We start from the raw sequence: 20,701 nt of genomic DNA on the forward strand, positions 1-20,701 counted from the left end.
TCAACCACACAAATCCCAACCCTTCCACTTGCCAGGAGGGAAAGCAACCCCTCCTAACAGCACGGGGAGTTTTGGATGAGAAGCTGGCTGGACATGGGAGGGTTTCCCATTTCCAGGAATGCCGAAGGTTGCAGCTTTCCTGGCAGCTCTCTGCAGCAGCTGAAACGCCCCAGGCTGGAGGCTGGAAGTGGCTGATTTTAGGGAAATGAGCAGCACAAGGCCCAGAGCACCCTCCCCCTGCAGGGAGAGCAGCAGGGAGGGATGATTCCCAAAATCTCTTGGCAGCAAGGTCACATCTGGATTTGCAATCGATGGCAAAACTGCCAGCAAGGCTGTGCACAGGGAATGAGGCTGGGAGGAGGAGGAGGGGGAGGAAGAGGAGGAATGGAGAAAAGGAGAAGCAGCATTTCTCAAAGCCCCAGAGGAAGCAGCCCCAGCAGAGAAATCTCTCCAGCAGGAACTCGCTGCCTCTCCTGGGCTGCCCCAGCCAGCTCTAGAAGCCTTGTGCTCCCAACATCAACATCTGCAAGCTGCTCTCAGGAAAATCCAGCCAAAAATAGCAGAGATGTGCTGTCCTCAAGAGCCACAAACTTCTGACCCCACTGAGGTCACGCTGTGGAGAGCACTCAGAGCATCACACACCTACTGCTCAGAGCAGGGTATGAGCCACAAAAAGCGATTCAACCCGCCCAGAAATGTTGGTTTCAGCGAGTTTTTGATCTCAAACCCTGATCCTGTTCAAAGGCAGCAGCTCACCCCACTCACAGAGCCTCCCCCAGACTGTCCCCATCCCTGTCAGCCCCCAAAGGACAGAGCTCCCCACGCCTGGGAGTGAGCTCGGGTCTGGGGATTGAAATATTCCCAGAGCAGCACAGCTCCAGCAGGATTGGGCACAGCTCAGGGGCCGTGCTGGGGCTCAGGAAGGAGCTCCGGGCAGCCAGGGATTGCTGGAGCTCAGGACAGGCTTTGTGTGCCTGAACCCCTGGGATGGCTGCCCTGACAAAGGCAGGATCCTTTGGGAAGCAATTCCCCTGGGCTGAGAGCCGGGATCCGGGCAGGATCCTTTGGGAAGCAATTCCCCTGGGCTGAGAGCCGGGATCCGGGCAGATCTGCGGAACACCCGAGGGCTGAGGCTGCCTCAGTGTCCCTGGGGCTGTGCCAGGCTGGGAGGAGGTGCCGGGCCCGCTGTGGGGGCTCCCCTCACCCCGCGGTTCGCTCCGCACTCCTCAGACCGCGTCCGGCAATTCCTGAGGGAGGGAATTTCCTCTGTGCCAGCCGGCATCCCCTCGGCACACGGAATGCGGCTGGTGTCACCCTGCAGGTGGCACAGCATCCCTGGCATTCCCTGCTGGGAGCTCTCCCGCGATCCAGCAAGGATCCCTACAAACCATTTTATCCACGCACGATGGAGCGCCATAAATAATTAGAGGAGCTCGCCTCGCTCCCCCACAGCAGCAGCTTCCCCCAAAGCGAAGAGAGGAAGGAGAGGAGTTCCCGCATCCATCAGGGCCGGGAATCGCGGGGATTGTGGCTTTAAATAAAGGACGAGGGGTGGGGAAGCTCAAATCTCCCAAAGAATGATTAATTCCCGTCGCCTTCAGGGCAAAGTTGGGCATCGGGGCTGGGTCCTGCTCAGGAAATGGTGAATTCTTGCTGCCAGCAGGGATCTGAGCCACCACCGTGGAGCCAGCACCTTTCTACCCCAAATATCGCTGCTGAGATGAATTCTGATTGAAGGCAGACCCTGTGCTTGGCAGCCAGAACCAGCATCAGATCTGGGGGCTGAGCTTCACGGTTATCACAACAGAGAAAAGCAAATCCTCTGGAATTGCTCCTTTAACCGATGGCAGGAAAAGTTCTGTCTGATTGCTTTGACCTTTGTACTCACCGGGCTGGGCTGCCAAGGGGGGATCCACAAACCCAATTTACTCCTTACGAGTTTCCTGCTCTTCCCTTTCCCTGCCTGCAAGCAAGACCTGGGAAAAACAACCTCACTCCCTTTCCCCAAGCAGCTGCCGGTGTGGAATATTTGTAATTAAGGGTTAATCCATGACCTGGGACGCTGCTCAGGGGACACCTCGTGCCTACCCCGGAGTGCTAGGGGTGGGTGTGTTGTTTATTGGGAATACAGATGAAAGGACAAGGAATTTTGTCAGGGAGGTGTTTTGGTCTCCTGCTGTGCCTGGAGGCTGTCGGGGCGCGGTGCGGGGATGCGGGAGGGGCCGCGCTCCTGAGCCCGCAGGTGTGCGGGGAGTGCCTCTCCCACCGGGACATCTCCGGGAAAAATCCCGGTTTTCCCTCCCACACCTGCCCTCAGTGCACAAAACCCGGGGGCTGCCAGACCCAACCAGACACCACCGGAGCCAGAGACCCCTGGGGAACGGCGGGGTGGGAGAACGCGGCGGCTCCGGGATTTTCCACCGGCTCCGAAAGGAGCCCGGCCCCGCTCGGGAAAGGACGGGCCCGTGCCGCCACCCAGCGGCGTCCGACGGGGACACACGGACAGGGACACACGGACAGGGACACCGGGAACACCCGGTCACGGACACCCCTCCGAATCCTTTGTCCTCCAGGATCCCCCTCCAGCCCCTCCATCCTCAGCGCTCCCCGCTCAGGGTTCTCCTTCCAGCCCCTCCATTCCCCTCAGGGATCCCCCTCAGGAATCCCCGCTCCAGCATCCCCCTCCAGCCCCTCCATCCTCAGGAATCCCCACCCCATGATTTCCCCTCCACACCCTCAGTCCCACGGGATTCCTCCTCAGGGATTCCCTCTGCAGCCCGTCCATCCTCAGGGATCCTCACTTCAGGATCTTCCCGCAGCCCCTCTCTCCTCAGGGATCCCCTGCTGCGGATCCCCTTTCAGACCCTCCCTCCACAGGAATTCCCCTCCAGACTCTCTGTCTCAGGGATCCCTGCTCAGAAATCCCCCTCAGCCTCTCCCTCCGCAGGGATTCCTGCTCAGGGATCCCCCTCCAGCCCCTCTGGATTGCCCCTCCAGCCCCTCCATCCTCAGGGATCCCCTCCAGCTCCCCCTACCCCACTGACATTCCTCATTTTGCCTCAGTTTACCTCATCCTACAAATCCTTTCCCTGCAGCAATTCCAGGGTTCTCTCCCTGACCCAGATCCACGTTTGATTTCTCCTCATTTCCAGACACTTTCAGGTCACCTGCATTGCCCTGGGATCTCCCAGAGGGTTTCCTTTTGGAAATGTGCATTTTTAAGCTGTTTTTCCCCATTCCCTGAGCTTTAAGGAACACAACCAGGCTTTCAGGAGGGCGAGGCTCAAATTTAGGGGCACATCCATTGCTCTGAGCCCCACGGCGAGCCCTTTCCCCACCAAAATCACATTTTTTAGCCATTTGTGCCTTCTAGGTGACAGTTTTGTTCATACAGAATCCAAGGACACCTCTGTTTTTCAGTCTCTCACCTCACCTGAGCTGCTCCTGGGCTCTTTCCTCACTGACATAACTCCCTGGTGTGATTATCCCATCACCACAGGGAATATTTTACCACCCTCCTCACTATGAAACCCCTTCTTGCTGGAATATTACCAGCAGGGATCCTTTCAAAAGACAAATAACACAGAAATGTGACATTTTTTAAATTCACTAACATTAAAAAAAGCTGCTCTCTGCCTTGCCTTACTCTTTCTGTCACTACAGGTTGAATCTTATTGCTCTTTATTCCAGGGACAGCTCAGCAATGGGCAGCAGGGAGATCCCAGCCCTTGTTTTGGCCGCTGAGCCGCTCCCAGCCAGGGCTCACAGACACCTCAAGGTCAGGCCTCAGACTGCACCCAAAAATTTGGCAAAAGCTGAGAGAAAGGTCCCACAATGGATCCTTTGTGTGTGTGCAGCTCCTGCTGATCCTCCAGGACAGGGCTGGGCTCAGGAATCCAAATTTTGGCGACAGCAGAGAAGTCCCAGGAGTTGAACAGAAAGAGGGGCTGCTACCTTCAGATTGATTTTCTCCCTGCCTGGCAATTCATCACCAGCAAGGTTTTGATGATGAGTGCTGGGGGAAAAAAGAGAATTTACAACCCAAATTCAATTTCATTTTGCTGCAGATTTTCCCCTGATTTCCTCCTGTGCTCCACGTAATTTTGATTGATTTATGAAACCTCTGCAGCCACCAGGCCGTGGAAATAAAGACAGCAAGGATAAACTTCATAGTTTTTATTCTGCAAAGCAATATGCACATCTTACAAACACAAAAATTAATCTAGGAGAGAAATGTCATTTCCAAATCAGCTATTAACCATCATGCAACAAGACAAGTGAAATGTAAGAACAAAACAAAACAAAACAAAAAACAGCCATCTCGAACCCTACAATCACCTGCAGAGGGTTGAAACCAAGGCTCAGATTTTCTATGTAATGCCAAAGAAAATGCAAAAAAAAAAAAAAGAAAAAAAAAAGAAAGAAAATGGCAGCTTTCTAAGAACAAGAAAACACGTACAAATAGAATCAAAACTGATTCAAGTCATAGTTAAAAAGAAAAAAGAAAACAAAAAAAGGAAAGATCAATATGATCTGAACTTTAATATTAAGTTTTAACTCTTCTGTTTTCATTTAACTTTGTACATCGCCTGGGAACAATCCAATATTCCTCAGCATTCCAGCACTTGGCCTGCTGGGACACCCTGCACCTCCCTGCTGCAATACAGGGGGCAAAAGGATGAACTGAGGCCAAAAAATCCAACTCTCCAAAGTTTTCCCTTTTGCATCTGTGGGTGACAATCTTTAAGATTCCTGGGGCTGCAGAAAGTGGGGGAGACGTTGCCAAGGAGGTTCCTTTCATTCCCAAATGGTTCCCCCAACAGCTGAAATTCCAGCTGGGATGTTTGGAGCTGGAATTTGTTGAAGCTGAAAGGATTTGCTTTGCTTTCCTGAAGGAGCCAGAGGATTTTTGGGTGGTTTTTGGGTATTTCCAGGATTCCTCTCTCCCAATCCATCTCCTATTCCTGCCTTTGGGCCCCAGATCCAGCCACCCTTGGAGGCAGCTCTTGGAGTGAGGATTAACACAGAAGGCTGGGCTCGTGGGATTTAGGAACAGCTCAGGCTGGGATTTAGGAACAGCTCAGGAGAAGCTCTTGGCCTGTTTCACTCCCCTGCCTCACCCCAGGGAAGCAGCAGCAGCCCACAGCAGCATCAGGAGAAAACTGGGAGCTTCTTTTTACCCCTAAACTTCAAACCAGGCCATCTCTAAAGCTTTGCCTTAACATTCCCTGGAGGAAAACATGTCAGGTAATCCCACTGAGGGAACTGAAACTGTGGGAGGAAACAAAACTGTGACTGCTCAAACACCCTTAACACTCGTGAACTTACTGAAGTCCCAACACACACAGACCAGGAGTGGTGTCTGGAGGGAATAAACTGGGAATTTTCTGCCAGCATCACTGAGACTATGAGATTCTCACTTGGCTTTTTTTCTTCTGTGGAGTTTGGAGCAAAAGGAGGAGGAAAAAAAGCCTGTGGGAAGGAATGAAGGAATGAATGAAAGCTGGGAGAAAATAAAAAGTCAATTACGGCAACCAGTGAGATTTAAAAGCAGGGCTGGAAATGTCTGCAGGAAGAGCCTGACCCCTGAAATTCAGGAGGCTGCTCAAGGAACCAGGAATAAAAACCAGCAAAAGTCAGAATGGAGAAGGGAGAAATGCACAGAATCAAATCTCAGACTGAAGAATGGACACAGAGAACAGAAGGGGATTCACTGGGTGGTTTCTTTGACCTTCCTCACAAGAGCCCCACTTTTGTGGCCATTTTCCCCTGAGTGAACAGCAGAAAATGGCAAATTAATGAATTTAATGGGCCAGAGCTCAGCAGTGCCAGTGGCAGCTGCCCCTCAGAGCTGCAGGCACAGTCCAGAGTGAAGCTCTGGAACAGACTCTGGGATCTCTTCTCCTTTCACTCTTTGCACTTGCCCAAGGCTGTGCAGAGCCCCAGCAGGCTGCTAACACAATACATCTTTTTATTAAGTTTCACTTTCTAGAAAGAAAAGAAAAGGGAAAAAAAAAAAAAAGAGCTTACAGACAGCTGCTCTGCAGCAGAGACACACAATCCTGGCTGGAGGGCTGGGGATGGGAGGCCAAGTGGAAAAGTTTTCCAGATAGTCTCTGTGCTGACTGGTTCTCTGGCATTCAGCAAGCCAAATGAAATACCAAAAAAAAACCCCAAAAAAACCAAACCAAAACAAAAAAAACCAAACAAACAAAATCAAACAGTTCTTTTCAGTAAGTAACAGTTTAAAATGGGACTTCACTTCTTAATTTTTTTACTATGAATAAAAGCACAAGTTTGTCCTAAATACAGCACTATTAAAATGTGAATATGTACTTTTTTTTTCTTCCAAAAGAGAAAAAAAAATCTAAAACGTTGATATCTTTTCTTGCAAGCAAGGAGCAAATGGAATAAAGTATTAGGCCACACAAACACACATTGAACTCATGTTGTAGATTGGTGGCTTTGGAAATGCAGGATTATATCAAAGGTGCATACTTGGTTCAAACACACTGTACAGATTGGGCAAAAAACCAAACATCTCTTGGTTGGTTTGAGACACTTGCAAAGGCATCTTCACCTGCCCAGGTGCAGCTAGACAAAAATCTCTGCCTCTGTGGAGCCTTTTCACTGGAGTTATCTACACCAACATGGGGCTGTCCCAGGGCAGGGCCAGGGGAACCCGACCATGCCACGGGGACAAGCACATCTGCTCAGAATTACTCTGAATATTCTGCTTTTATAAATATGTACAAATCAATTACAGGCACTTTGAAATGTCTTTGGTTGGAATAAACCAACATTGCAAGGTAATGGATTCACAGAGTGTTAAGACCCAGGCTGGGTTCAGCAGGCAATGGTTTCGGTCGTTCTCAGGAGGACAGGGAGGGGTTTTTATGCTTCTGACAAAGCAACCTGGAAGAAAAACAAAGGAAGAGAAAATATTCAATTAAAGGCAAATTCTTAATCCTGTAACAGTGATATGATTTATCTCTGTGAGCTGGCAGAGCTGTCCTTGACTTTTCAAAGAAAGCTTGGAAAGTCTGACTTGGAAAGGAAATCAAAAGGAGTCCGAAGGCGTTTTGTACTTTGTAAAAATCAATAGAATAAAAGTCCCAAACCACTAAAAAAAAAAAAAAAAAAAAAAAAAAAAACAACAAAAAAAAAAACCACATAAAACACCCCAAACCAGCTCAAACTACAAAATATCATTAAGACCAAAAGGTGTCAACACTGGCTTCCTACTTCTCAATTAAAAATATTCCTATTTAATCCTTCAGGCAAACTGCAAGTCCCCAAGGTAATACTGAACAATGATTCAACAGCTTGGTTACTGTTTTAAACTTAATTCTAATTAGCAACCAGTGACTCTTTCAACAGCTTTGTTTTTAACTTAATTCTGATGAGCAACCCTTAGAATTATGTATCCTGTTTTACTCAAGGTTTTCAGTCTGTTGTGGTAAAAGATAACGAATAAATGAAGATTTAATGTCACCTATTCATTGCTTCACACAAAACAGTTCAAGCAACAGCAGAATAATGGCAGAAGAGCCACAGCCCAGCACTTCCTGAGCTGCAATAATCCATTTCTGGAGGACAGAAATCTCATTCTGAGGATCTCCAAAGCACTTGTGTGGATTTTATAACCCCTACCTGCACTGTCCACAATGAAAGGCAATTAAATCCCCATCTCCAGAGACAAGAAAAACCAGTCTGTCCTCTGCCCAACAGGAGCTTTTCTCTGTTTCCTTATCAGAGTCAGGATTTTGTTACTCACCTTTTCAGAGCAGAATTCTGTGTTGCTTTGCCTCAGTTTGCTTGGTCTGCCTTTAATGACTGCATAGCAGAACATTGTGATCACCATCACAAAGAGGAAGTAACTGGTGTGCATGAGGTGCAGGTTTATTAGAGAGCGATCATCCTGCACAGAAAAGCAAATTAAAACCATTTACTGACTTAGCATTGGACAGGAAAGCAATAATGACCAAATCAACCCAGAAATTACTTCATTAATCAACTTTCTCCCCTTTACACAGCAATGGAAGTGATTCCTAATTGTGGCACAAAATGTTTCTTGTGATAAACATCTGTGTTAGGGATATTTTTCCAAATACTGGCAGAGGCTTTTGTGAAATGATTTCAAATTATAAATGGTGGTTATCAAGAGCTGTGAGGCACGTGGATGAAGATCATCAAACCCATTATGGTGGAGAATTCTCAGCCCTCACACCACAACAATAAACCAGCAGCAAAAATGACAATTTTAGGAACCACAGCCAATGAAACCAGAGCTAAGCATTTACTGAAAACACCAGAGGAACAGCCCAGCACTTACATCTGGAACTATAACAGTTAGTTTGGGATTTAAAGCATGGTAGACTTTGCCAATTGCTCCCTTGTAACACCAGAAGGGGTTGTAATCCTGGGCATATTTTGTGTTCGAGTCCCTGGCCGTGGTGAAGATCTTGTACCAGAGAGTGGCATTGCTGTAGGTCTCAGGAACACAATGTGGTGGCTGACTGCAAGAAAACAGAAATAATCAGCACCCTGAAATGTATTTTCCATGTTCAACCAGGACAAGTTTGCTTCTCAAAACATGGTTTTAGTTTGGGCCTTCCAAAGCAACAACAAAACCCCAAAGTTTAAGTTAAAAACCCCCAAAAGCCACACGATTGCTATGCTAAAATCAGAATTTAACTGCATGTTGTTGCACTGAGCCAACATCCCACAGCTTAATTGGAAAAATACTGGTTTTCCTAAGGCTTCCCACAGCCTGGGCTTCTCCAGGTTGGATGGAACAGTGTCAGGGAATCCAGAGAAGACAAAGGGAAGATATTTTGGTGAAGGCAAAGCAGCCTTTGCCTTGTGCTGATCTCTCAGCAGGGAAGAGGGTGAGAACCTCAGTGTCAAATCTCATCTCTGAAACCCAATTATGGGGTAAATCCCTTAAATTTCCACAGATTCTCTTGCTCCCAGTGATGTTTAAATCACAGTTAAAAGGCAGGCATGGGCCAAAAAATCTCTTAAGACAGCAGAGGTTTTGTGACAGACATTTTACCATGGGGGGAGGAGTGCAGGGATGTAATTTCCATCATTAACAGTAATTTTCAGGAGGAGCTAAGAACTCAGAGGAATGACTGAGGCAGGAAGCAGCCCCTGGGGGAGAGCTGCACTCACACTGTGACTGGGAACACGTTGCTGGCTGCTGTCACAGTCATGCAGGTGGTGAACACGACCTGCTCGCAGTGGCCGTGCAGGACGCAGTCGTCAGAGTTCCAGGCAGCTGGCAGGGTGAAGGTGATGTTTATCTCCTCGTGGGATTCTCTGCCTTTGAGAAAGAGACAAGGAAAGCTGGGCTTTGGTTCACAAAAGTATCTGAGCAACAATCACTGGGAGAAGGAGAACACACAGATGATTAAGGGAGGAAGCATCACCCTTTGGAGTCATCCCGGATCTTTGCAGGCAACAAAGAGAGCAAAGAGAAAAGTTAAACCCAAAACAAACCACAAAATCCCCCAGCTGCTGCTCTTTCTAATCTCTCCCACCTCAGAACTGGGGTCATCAGGCTGCTTTCACAAATTAAAAACTCTAAGTGAATTCATGCATTTTCACAGACCTTTATTAGAAAAGCCTTTCTCCTCCCAAGAACTTTGTTCCACATCTGTTTTGTCTGATGCTCACTTTTCAAACTGGAGATATTTGTGTAGAGAAAAAAGAGTCAGCAGATACTGAACTGCACATTAAGTCCTGTATGATAACTCCACGTGGAGAAATTCAGATTGAAAACAAATCCAGGCTGCTGCAAATGGAACTTGCATTTGGTAGCTCTCAAAGCAGCAACAAAATAACAACAGAAACTCCAGTAATGCACATTTGCAACTATTGGCAACATCTCTCCACAGGTTCAAGGCCTTCAGCATTATTATAAAATGCAATTCTGGCTGAAAGCTAAAATACAGTGAGGTTCTATTATCAATTGCTATTAATTCTCTATGAACTCCTGTCAAAACTTCCTGGCAGGCAGCCAGAGAGCAGATTGGTCTCTGCACACCACAGAAGCCATAATCATCTTATCTGGTGCTGTTTGTGATATTAAAGCTGATTCACTTATGCATTTTAGATAAACTAGAATTTTTTAGGCAACATAATACTCTCTACTGCATCTATGCCACATTTGAAATGTCAGCTGAGGACTTGATGGATCAAGACAAAACTGAAGAGAGTCACTGTTTGGAATTTTGCTGGCTTAAACAATGACCTTCCATTATCATTAGGTTTAATTTCAAACTGCCAAGCCTGATCCTGGCATGCCTGCAGGTTCTTTTCCATTCTGAATGCAGGGACAATTTCCTCTAACAAACAAGAGAAGGGCTCCAGACAGGAATAAACTCAGAATAAATCTGGGAACACATCTGTGTTCTGTGCCTAAGAGTTACCTCACCCATAACAAGCTGGTAAATTTTTATTTGATTATACAGTTATTAAAATCATATAATTATTTGGAATAATAGAATGGTTTGGGTTGGAGTGGACCCTAAAAACGATCTTGTTCCACCCCCTGCCATGGGCAGGGACACCTTGCACTAGCCCAGGTTGCTCCAAGCTCTGTCCAACCTGGCCTTGGACACTCCCAGGGATGGTGTAGTCACAGCTTCCTGAGTACTCATCACCCTCACAGTAAAGAATCTCTTCCTAATATTTAATCTAAACCTCCTCAGTTTCAGTTTGAAGCCAATTCCCCCGTGAAAGGTTAGAAAAAACTCTAAAAGCCAACTGTAACCTAAATTATTGAAGATCCAGCCTTGCCTACCTGAAAGTCCAATTTGGTGCCCAAAAATTGTGGAGCTGAGGTGTGTGACATTGCGAGAGTATCCCCCAAAAGGTCTGAGAGGGTCCAGGGTCAGCGTGATGGTGACAGAGATGTTGATGGGACCAGAGTCCTCGAGGGTCTGTGGGGACTGCGTGGAAGACCTGGCCTGCCCGCTGGTCACCGTGCTCTCTGGAGTTGTGGTGTCATTCAGGAGGTGCTTCAAGGTTTCATTCTCAGATATACAGAAGTCCAAATCATTAAACCTCAGCAGGAAAGTATTCCAGTCCTTAAAGCAAAAGAGGAGATTTTAAGGCCATGAGGGAGCTCCCGTCTCGCTCGGTCCCGTCCCGCCCGGTTCCAGGCCATTGAACAAAAATCACACGGCTCGGAGAGCAGCACAAACACCAGCAGGGCTGGCTCAGCTACAGGAAAGTTGTTTGTAGAACTCAGATGGGTTCAGTCCCAGCTCCCTCCCCTGAGCTGGAAAGGAAACTCAGTCTGTTCACAGAATTCACAGAATCACCAGGCTGGAAGAGACCTTTAAGATCATCAAGTCCAACCCAGTCTCAACCCCTCAACTCAACCCTGGCACCCAGTGCCACATTCAGGCTTTGTTAAACACACCCAGGGATGGGGACTCCATCACCTCCCTGGGCAGCCATTCCAGAACTTCATCACTCTTTCTGTAAAACAATTTTTCCTAATATCCAACTTGTATTTCCCTTGGTGCAGCTTAAGGCTGTGTGCTCTGGTTCTGTCAGTGCTGTTGCAGAAAAAGCCCAGCCCCAGCTGAGCACAGGCACCTTTCAGGAGCTGTACAGTGATGAGGTCACCCCTGAGTCTCCTTTTCTGCAGGCTGAGCACCCCCAGCTCCCTCAGTGGTTCCTCACAGGGTTGTGTTCCCAGCCCCTCACCACGCTCCGGGCTGAGTGGTTTCTGCCCAGGTTCCCCTCCTTACAGGGCAGTGCTGAGGGAAGAAATTCCCCAAACCAAGCTAAATAAACAAACTGAATGACACCTAAATAACAAACTGAAAGGTTCCTAGCCACAGCAGGGAAGATCCATGACAGATGATTTGGCCTCATCCTTGATATAAAACAACCAACAGACACCCACCCCAACAGCCCTTCTAAAAGTAAAATGGAGACAATCCCCTACACAACTCTGTGCTCTCTAGGAGGGGAAAAAACCCAAACTTTGGGCATGTTTTCCATTTTTGCACGTACCTCTGTCATTTCTGGGGATTTGATCTCCTTGATCTTGAAGAAGTAGCCCAGTGTCAGGAAGGCGATGGCCATGGCGCTCACGCTGATCATAAAGACCACGAGCGGAGGGCGGCTGCTGATGTAAACCTTCAGGTTCTCCAACAGGTTTATGTAGAACATTATTCTGATTGTTCACCTGAGGGGAAAGAACGTTCCAGCAGAGTCACTGCACTGTGTGTTACAGCTGGGGGGTGGTGGATCACAGCAGACAGAAGGAGAGAAATGCGACTGAACACAGAATTGAGATTCGGTTCCGTGGCTGTTCCCTGAACACAGAGCGTGTGCCTGAAACACAGCAGCGATCAGAACAGGCTCCACTTCACCTCCCCAAGGCCTCAAAGTGCCAGCTGGGAACAGCTTTAAAGGAGTGAGGGCTTCCAGCACAGCCCAGCACCACTGGTAAGCAATAAAGGCAGTTCTTGCCTTTCCCCAGGCAGGGTACCACTGCTACATTTTAATGCCAGTAATGTCTGAATGCACTAAGGTACAAATCAAACTTTGCACATCCTTTGAAAATCAAGGCTGGAGCCTTAAGGATCCCTCTTTGCACCACCCCAAATGCCTCTGTTTTCAAAGCAGGACCTGAGAAGCAGCCCTACATTATTTAAGGCTTTTGCATCAAGAATCCTATAGGCAAAACCACCCAAAAAACTGCATTAAGGTGGAGGCTGGAAGACTTGGTCTTTATTTGATTCTTGCAGGATCTATAACTTTTTGTCCTATCTGTAAGCATAGCCAGGACCTGACAAGCTGACAAAATGTCCCAAGTCATTAATTTTTGCCCCAAATATAGTATTTTGTCTGATTCCCCTCCTGAATTTTTATCTGCAGAGCAAAAGGACCCAAATTCCTGTGTCAGCTTCCCCATCTCCACACCCAGGGAAAAGCAAACAGCCAGGTGTTAAAGGGCAGCTTTGTGACATGTCCTTCAGAAGCTCTGCAAGGAGGACCTCCAAGCCCACCTTTATCTTTGTCCTACCTAAAACCCTGGCTGAAAAGGCTTTTAACCCCAACTAAACCACCAAGGCAGGAGCTGCTCCTAGCAATGCACTGCTATCTCCAAAATTCTGAGGGGAAAGCAAAGAGAATTCTGTACTGCAAGGGTTAAAGTTGAACATCCATAGAGATCTGATAACATTTAACTAAGGCAGGGACTGCTCCTGCAGCTTGGGGTGATTCCCACTGATTCCTATTTACAATCCAGGTGTAGCAGGGCTGAAAAGTGGCAGCTCAGAGGATGAGAGGCACAGGGCAAGGCAGGGAGGGATCTGTGCTGCGATCTATTGATTTAAGAGAAAACAAAAGAAGGGTAAAGAACAAGTGTGAAGACAAAGCCCTTTTCAGAGCCCACAGAGTACAATGATCCCAACTTCCTCATGTACACTCATGATTTTACTGGCAGGAACGCTTCAGCAGTTCCTGTTAGCAGAAGAAATATTGACAGAACCTGCAGAAGTGTCCCAGAGAGGGGAAAATCCAGCTCAGGGAGAAGAGACAGAGGTGCAGTGCCAACAACACAACCCTGGGCTGTGCCTGCTGACTCCCACTCACTCTCCTGGCTGAAACCTGCTGAGACAGAGCTCTCCAGAGCTCAAGATCTCATCCTGGCTTTATTATTTTGCACCAGCATCCCCTTTCCATCCACCCTGCAAAGCCCAGGAAGTTTTTCTCAGTGAGAAGTGGGTGCTGCGAAAACACCTCTACAAAGCTGGGGTGAAAAGCAGGGAAAGGAGAGGGATGAGAGGGGAAGAAAAGGTGATGAGAAATGTGCACCTTACCAGAACTCTGTCCCAGAGCAGCTGTGGCACAGCCAGGGCAGGTGGCAGAAGGCAGCAGGGACAGGGAAGGGAGAGCTGGGGCTGGCAGGGATCATGCTGGGAATGATCCGCCCTTCTGCACGTTCTGCCTATCTTGTCCCTGGCAGCAAATTCCTTAAAAGAGCCACAGTAAAAAACCCCAAATGCTCCATCCAGAGGCAAAATCCCAAATACTCCTTCTGGAAACGTGGGAGACACATGGGGAGGTGGAAGGAGATCAAAACCTAACCCAAAAGCAGAGTTGTAGGCAGTGTCCCCTCCCAAATTTCCTTTAGGAAATAACACAGATGCAGAGTTTATTGCAGTTTTAATCAGGGCTGAGTGTCACCCACAGCACATCCAGGGCTGGGATTCCTTTTTTAAAGGGGTTTCCAACAGCTCCATTAGAATTTGTTTGCCACACGGTCTAAAACCAGCCATACAAAAAAAAGGGATGTGCTGAAAATCCTACACAAGGAAATATTCAGGCTAATATTTTTATGTAAGAGATCACCAGCTTTTAAGTGCCAGTTGTTTAATATGCTGCCATAACTCACTGGCTTTGAAAGCAATTAGAAAATGCCATAAGCTGCAATTTCCGAGGAGTAATGTGCCTTTGGAGCATTTGGGAGGGAAAAGGGAACAACTGTGCATTTCAATACTGGAGCTGACATGAAAACAGCAATGGGGGAAAGCAGAAGGATGAATGTTTCCATGCTGCTGCCTGAAGAATTACTGATTTTTTAATCAAAGTACTTAAATTGTCATGGAATTTGTGATGCAGATCAGTGCATTACATCAAAGTGTCTATGGATTTTCAGGGTTCCTTAAACTCCTCTCTGTTAGAATCACAATGCATCACAACTCTTCTGCCAGCTCTAGTAACTAACTTCCTCCTCTGTGTAAATGAATAACTTCAAGAATATCATTTAAACTTTTATTTCTTGTTCACAGAGTTTGAAAAAAAGCAAACCAAAACAAAACAATGCTTTTACCTCCTGGCAGGTCAGGCAAGCAAGATCAGATTTCACTTTTTAGCCAAATAAATAATTTAGTGAGTGGCTCTAATGATTGTTGCTGCCTCTCTCCACTCCAGCAAAGCCTTTTAATACTTGGTGCAATAAAAATCTCCCCAGTCAGACTAAACAAGGAGCTCAAGAATGAAAACTGCCAGGCTGGAACATTGGCCAGCAGCTCAAAGGTAATTGCTGGGTAGTGAGGGATGTTCAGCAGCAGTTACAGCTGGTGGAACTCGCCAGGAAAGCCTGGAGATGTTGTGCTCTTAAATCAGCATCTACAAACCCAGGCACGGAAAAAGATTAAAATGGTAAAGGGGGGAAATACAACAGTTTAATCTGTCAGAGTGGCAGAGAAAGCCAGAATTGAGCAGCCAACTCAAAAGCAGGAAAATATTCCGTAATTTGGGGAGATTTCCTCCACAACAGCTCCTGAGAGCAACCTCAAAGGAGGAACATTGTGAATTCCTCTTTATTTGTGGATGAAAGAGTGTGGAAGAGGAAGCTGCTGAAATAGACTGATGAGTTTCTCAAGGCTAAACTGCAAACAAGGAAAATCTTGAAGTCTATTGCAAAGACCAAAAAGTCAATGCAATGAGTCACAGCTGAAATATTAAATTCCCATTTGGAGGCTTAATATCAAAGGAGCTGAATTCCCAAGAACAATAAAAATCCCATATGCTGTACTAAAGCAGGTATTGAAAGCAAAATTGCACTTACCAAAGTGAAAAAACCCCCAAACCAAACATGAATTTTAAAGAGATCAAAGTGGTTTGACATTTTTGTCAATAATGTCAACTACCACCCTGCCACTAGAAAGCTTAAAATGATGGAATTTCCTCACAGATATTTCCCTTTCTTGTTGTGCAGGCAAGGTAATCACTCTAGAGGAGGGGTTTAAATGTGAAATCACCACTGAAATATCCTAAGGAGGAAAATTGGGTGTAGGAGAAGGGCAGGAGGCAGCAGTGCCTATCCCAGCACTTCTCCTGTAGGATCTGACAAGTTTTTCAATTTTCAGTATCTCATTGCAGAGAACAGTGTTTCAATTGAGCTGTGCAGCTCAAACAAATGAACCAATTGTATTTTCAAAGGTGCCCCACCAGCAGGGGTGCAGAGGGGTTAGGAAATGGGCCAGCTCAGGGTTAACCACTCTGAATGAAAATGATGTCGTGTGCCAAAGGAATATTTACAAATACAAATCAAACAGACCATGGGAAAGCAGCCATAAATAAATGCAAACAAAGCAGTGGTGTTCACCTCAAACACCTTTAACAACAATAAAGAGCAGCAGGCACCAAAATCATCTTTCATCTGGATTTCTTCCCTTCAAATTTGATGTCTAAAGTGAAAATAAAGCAAAATGAAAACCAGAGTTGTGTGAGCTGGGGCTGCTGATGGGGCTGGTGCTGGTCAGCATCTTTGAGGGTGACAGGGACATGGGGACAAGCTTGGCAGTGACACCAAACTGTGTGGGAAGGATCTGGACAGGCTGGAGAGGTGGCTCTGGGACAACCTGATGAGGTTCAAGACCAAGTGTAAGGAAAATAACTTCAGCATCCTGATATCTGGGGGAAATAGAGGTGTTAGGATCTGCAGCAGCTTCAGATCATCTTTTTAGGAATGGGGGATGAAATTGCACAGCCTAAAACCTTCCCCAGCAGCAGCAGGGCAGGCAGGAAGGAGGAATTCATCCTGGAGGAATCCCCCAGGGCACAGCACCACCTCTGTGCAGCTGAGCCTCCTCCTCTCCTCCAGCATGAACAAAATAAACCAAACCAAACAACTCCTAGGAAATGCCAGCAGGTTTCTCCTCAGCACACAGGGAGGGAAGCAATCAGGGCATGTGGAGGAGGAAACTTCACAAAAACATCACCTTGGGTCCTTGAATCCAACCCAACATAACCCCAGGATCAGCAGATGTGCACAAACACATCTGCTCCAGTGGGAGATAAGGGGAATGGGGTCCAGCCAGAACTGGCTTATCAGTTTGCTGAGCTATTTTATCCACAAATATGTTTACTGAGAAAAAAAATCCACATTTTTACAAAAAACTTCCATTTTCCTGGAGCCTGGAAGCTGAAAGTGGCAGGAAAGTGGCTTTGCATATGCACTGCACAGAGCAGGAGGAGAACAGCACCTGGAAATGTGGAAAAGGACATTCCTTCCTCCTGGCATCCTGATAAAGGATCAGGATGCAGAGTATCAGCAAAAACCAGGGACTTGCATGAATAGAAAGAAGCAAATGCTTCATACTTGCATGAAATGTTTCTTTTCACCTCTCAAAACACTTTTCAAAGATTAATTAATCAATCCAACATCCCCAAGAGGGGCACCAAAAGCAAACATTTCAGGTCTGCCCACAAAACAAAGCCAAGGAAGGAAAGTAATTTGGTGAATGATAGAAAATTGTAAACATCAAATTTCAAACACCCAAATTTCTGACTTCATCTCTCTATAAAGAGAGAAAACTTGAAAAAAAAAAAGGTCAATGATGTAAAAAATAAAAAGGAGAACAAACATTACTCAATCTGTGTGTGACAGCCCTTCCCAACAGACTTGCATTGTTCAAAAAGTCTGGTGGATTCACCACAAGCACCTGAACTTTGTGCCAGCTGATACTCTGGGGACAGCAAAGTTGATTTCCATTTCCCACTGGAAGAAAAATTCGTGCAGAAACAGACAAATCCAAACAAGTTCCAAGTATTTTTTGTATGTTCTCAGTTCTTAAAATGATGGATGAGAAAAGGCAAAGAAAGTTAAAAGCCAGGAAGCAGCAACAGAGTGAGGAAGCTTTCTTTCCCCTGGTTCAATGAACCCTGAATTCTGACTTTTGTTAGAAGGGAAAAACATAATTTAAAGCACACCCAGCTGTAAAATCAAAATGAACTCAACCTCTGGTTGAAAATCAGACATTTTGGTGCCAAACTTGAAGCAGGCATCTCTGTCTGTCAAGAGCCTGTGCCATGGGAATGAATCCACTTCCATCTAAAAGAGCTCATGGGCATTTTTAAACCTTCCAGCTTTTCCAGATCCAAGTCATGACTTCCAATGTGAGTTACCACAACCCAAATCACCCAGACTGCAATAAAACACACAATAATAGATGAAGGACTTTGAATTTGTATTAAAAATGCTATTCTGGTTACTGCTGCTCAGCATGAGAATCTGGGAGAGAAAAGGAAAAATAAAATTATTCCATTTTACAGGACCTTTAAAGATCCATAAGAAATCAAAAAATACAGGATGGCTTTGATGAAGAAGTGTGAAAATTCTCAGTTACTGTTGAATAATCACAAATTGATTGAGTGACCAGTTCAAGGTTAATTGTTGACTTCATTAAAGCTACTCATTAAGGAATGTGGGACCCAATTCAGCAGTGAAAGTGCAGAGAAATGCCAGGAAAAGGCTCTTCAGTCTGTAATGAGAGCTGTGAGGAGACAGGGATGCAGACAGATACACAGCTTGAATCACAAGCAGAAAAATGACTGACAAGCTGAGGAAATGGCAGCTTTGGGGAATGGCAAATTCAGAGTTTGGGTGTGGAAAGAAGGGAGAAAAGCAGCAAAACAGCCAGTGGGCACTGATGGAAATAGAAACAGCAGCAAAACCAACTGAAATGAGGGAGCTGGGACACAGCTGAGATATCAAAGCTATGGCTGGAATATTCTCATGTCTGTGTGCTTCACCCCCACTGCTCAGAGCAAACAGCACCTCAGCCTGCCCAGCCCCAGCTGGGTGAGTTCACTCTCCATTTTACACATTAACAGACCCCCAGTGCCAGCACACACACGGGTTTTCATCCAAAACAAAGCCTGGGAGTTCTGAGCCCTGGGAACCTGCTTTATTCACAGGGCAGGACACTCTCAGAAAGAAAATGAACTCCCACCCAGCCATGCTTTGGGTAAGGGCAGGTTTGGGAAAAGCAATACAATTCTGACACCAGCAGGTTTCATTAATAGCTTAGGGCTAGATTGATAAAACAGCTCCATTTCTACAAAGCCTGTGCTGTTATTTAACAAAAAAGATTATCCCAGCTGCCAGACCTGCAGGATCAGCTGAGGGGGTGCTCCAGGAGGGGTCTGGATGTGCCAGGCTCTGTCCCTCTGTCCCCAGCTCACAAAGGACAGCCAGCTCTGTCTGTGCCTGCCCTGAGCTGGGCACTCAGAGCACAGGGACTATTTTGTTTACTCAGGTGACCTTCCAAGCTCTTGTCTTTCAAGCGGAAAAGAAGAATCACATTCCAGCAGGGCCACTCCTCAAATCAGGGCAGGTAACAAAGCCACCCGGGGCTTAATCCTGCCTGGTGGGCCGGGCTGAGGGGGCGATTTCCAGCCACAATTCAGGATTATTTGTGCTCGGGCTGCCACAGAAGTTATCTGAGAGCTGAGCACACCTGCTGAGCAGGAGCTGGAGCGCAGCCACCGGGATTGTTCGGGCACAGGCAGGTGCAGGGAAGCGGCAGCTGAAACCCGAGCTGTGTGTGCTGCCCAGAGGCACAGGGATTCATCGGGAGTGTTTCCTGTAACTCAGCCCTCGGAAAAAAAACGCAATAATCATTTACCACAACAGCCAGGCCCAGGTTTTTTTTTTTCTCCACCACGTTGTTGCAGCGGCCAAACTTCGGGGAAGTTCAGCGAGGATGTGGAGAGCAAACCTTAATTACTGAATCCTTATCTGCCCTCCAGGTTTGTCTGCCAGGGCAAATTCACCCCGATAATTCCATCTCCAGAGCTAATCCTGGAAATAAATTTCCCCAAAGACGAACCCTTAAACAGCAAACGAAGGGAAAATGGGGAAAAATAAAATCCCAGCTGTACTGTAATGTATTTTCTCCCAGGGTGATTGGGATGTAGCGGCATGGATGGAGCAGCCATGTTCCAGGCATGATGCACCAGGAATTTTATTATTAAAACCATCATGAGATCATTAGTCAAGTTAAACCCTCCAAAAAAAGTGAAAGAGGATGAAATATGAGGGTATAGAAAATTGGGGAAAACATTCCAAAACAATCACACAAAAAAAGCGCCACGCAGGAATCCCTGTTCAGAGGCTATTTGAAACACAACTATTTTTAGTGCTACAGAAATTATTATTTTTCACCTTTTTTTTTTTTTTTTTTTTTGCTACGACGCCACGCATACAAACTTCAAGCTGACGACCTTTCCCAATATAATTATTATATGTAAATAACAAAAATAAACCGAGACACAACCCCCCGGCAGAGCCGAAGCGCCCCGAACGCAGCCGGGACGCGGGGCCCGGGGGCAGCGCGGCGGTGCCGCGGCCCGAGGCTGCCCGAGGCTCCCCGGGGGCTCTCCCGGCGCTCCCCCCGCTGCTCCCAGCCCCGGAGCGGCCTCACGGCAGCCGCATCCCCCGGCAAGCCGGGCCGCAGAGCCGCCCCCGTCCGCTCCTTACCGGCGTCCGCGGCGGGCTCAGGCCCCCGGGCCGGGCGGGGCTCAGAGGCGGCGGCGCTGCCGTGCGGGCGGGCTCTGCACCATCGTCCTGCCCTGCCGGGGCTGCGGGCACGGGCGGACGGGCGGCGGGGGGAGAGGCCGCTCCCCGGGCAGGGCAGCCCCGGGCCGGACACACGGACAGGCCCCGGCACCGGGCCCCGCCTCCGCCGCCGCTTCCGGGCCGCAGCCCTGACCCCTCACCCGCCGACGGTGGCGCGGGGGGGACAAGATTGAGGCGGCGCCGGCAGCGCGGGAGGGCCCGGGAACAGCAACGGGAATGGAACTGGGAACGGAACCGGGAATGGAACTGGGAACGGAACCGGGAATGGAACGGGGAATGGAACCGGGAGCAGCATCG

The 20,701-nt window shown here is 47.5% G+C and overlaps 1 protein-coding gene across 2 annotated transcripts; it reads right to left on the minus strand.

The window, feature by feature from the left end:
* Nucleotides 1-4,098: 4,098 nt before the first annotated feature.
* Nucleotides 4,099-20,494, minus strand: TMEM248 (transmembrane protein 248). 2 transcript variants are annotated; one of them, XM_084218882.1, is made up of 7 exons: nt 20,306-20,494; nt 12,037-12,211; nt 10,811-11,096; nt 9,178-9,328; nt 8,336-8,519; nt 7,778-7,921; nt 4,100-6,915 (listed from the first exon to the last, which is right to left on the minus strand). In XM_084218882.1, exons 2-7 carry the CDS (start codon nt 12,193-12,195, stop codon nt 6,895-6,897), a joined length of 945 nt encoding a protein of 314 aa, XP_084075008.1. In that variant the 5' UTR covers nt 12,196-12,211; nt 20,306-20,494; the 3' UTR covers nt 4,100-6,894. The 2 variants fall into 2 exon arrangements, with proteins under 2 accessions (XP_084075009.1, XP_084075008.1); XM_084218883.1 differs by lacking the exon at nt 20,306-20,494 and having other exon boundaries at nt 4,099-6,915; nt 12,037-12,206.
* Between the last annotated feature and the right edge of the window lie 207 nt (nt 20,495-20,701).

The sequence above is a fragment of the Fringilla coelebs genome (assembly GCF_963513975.1).
Source record: "Fringilla coelebs genome assembly, chromosome: 20".
Classification (NCBI taxonomy): domain Eukaryota; kingdom Metazoa; phylum Chordata; class Aves; order Passeriformes; family Fringillidae; genus Fringilla; species Fringilla coelebs.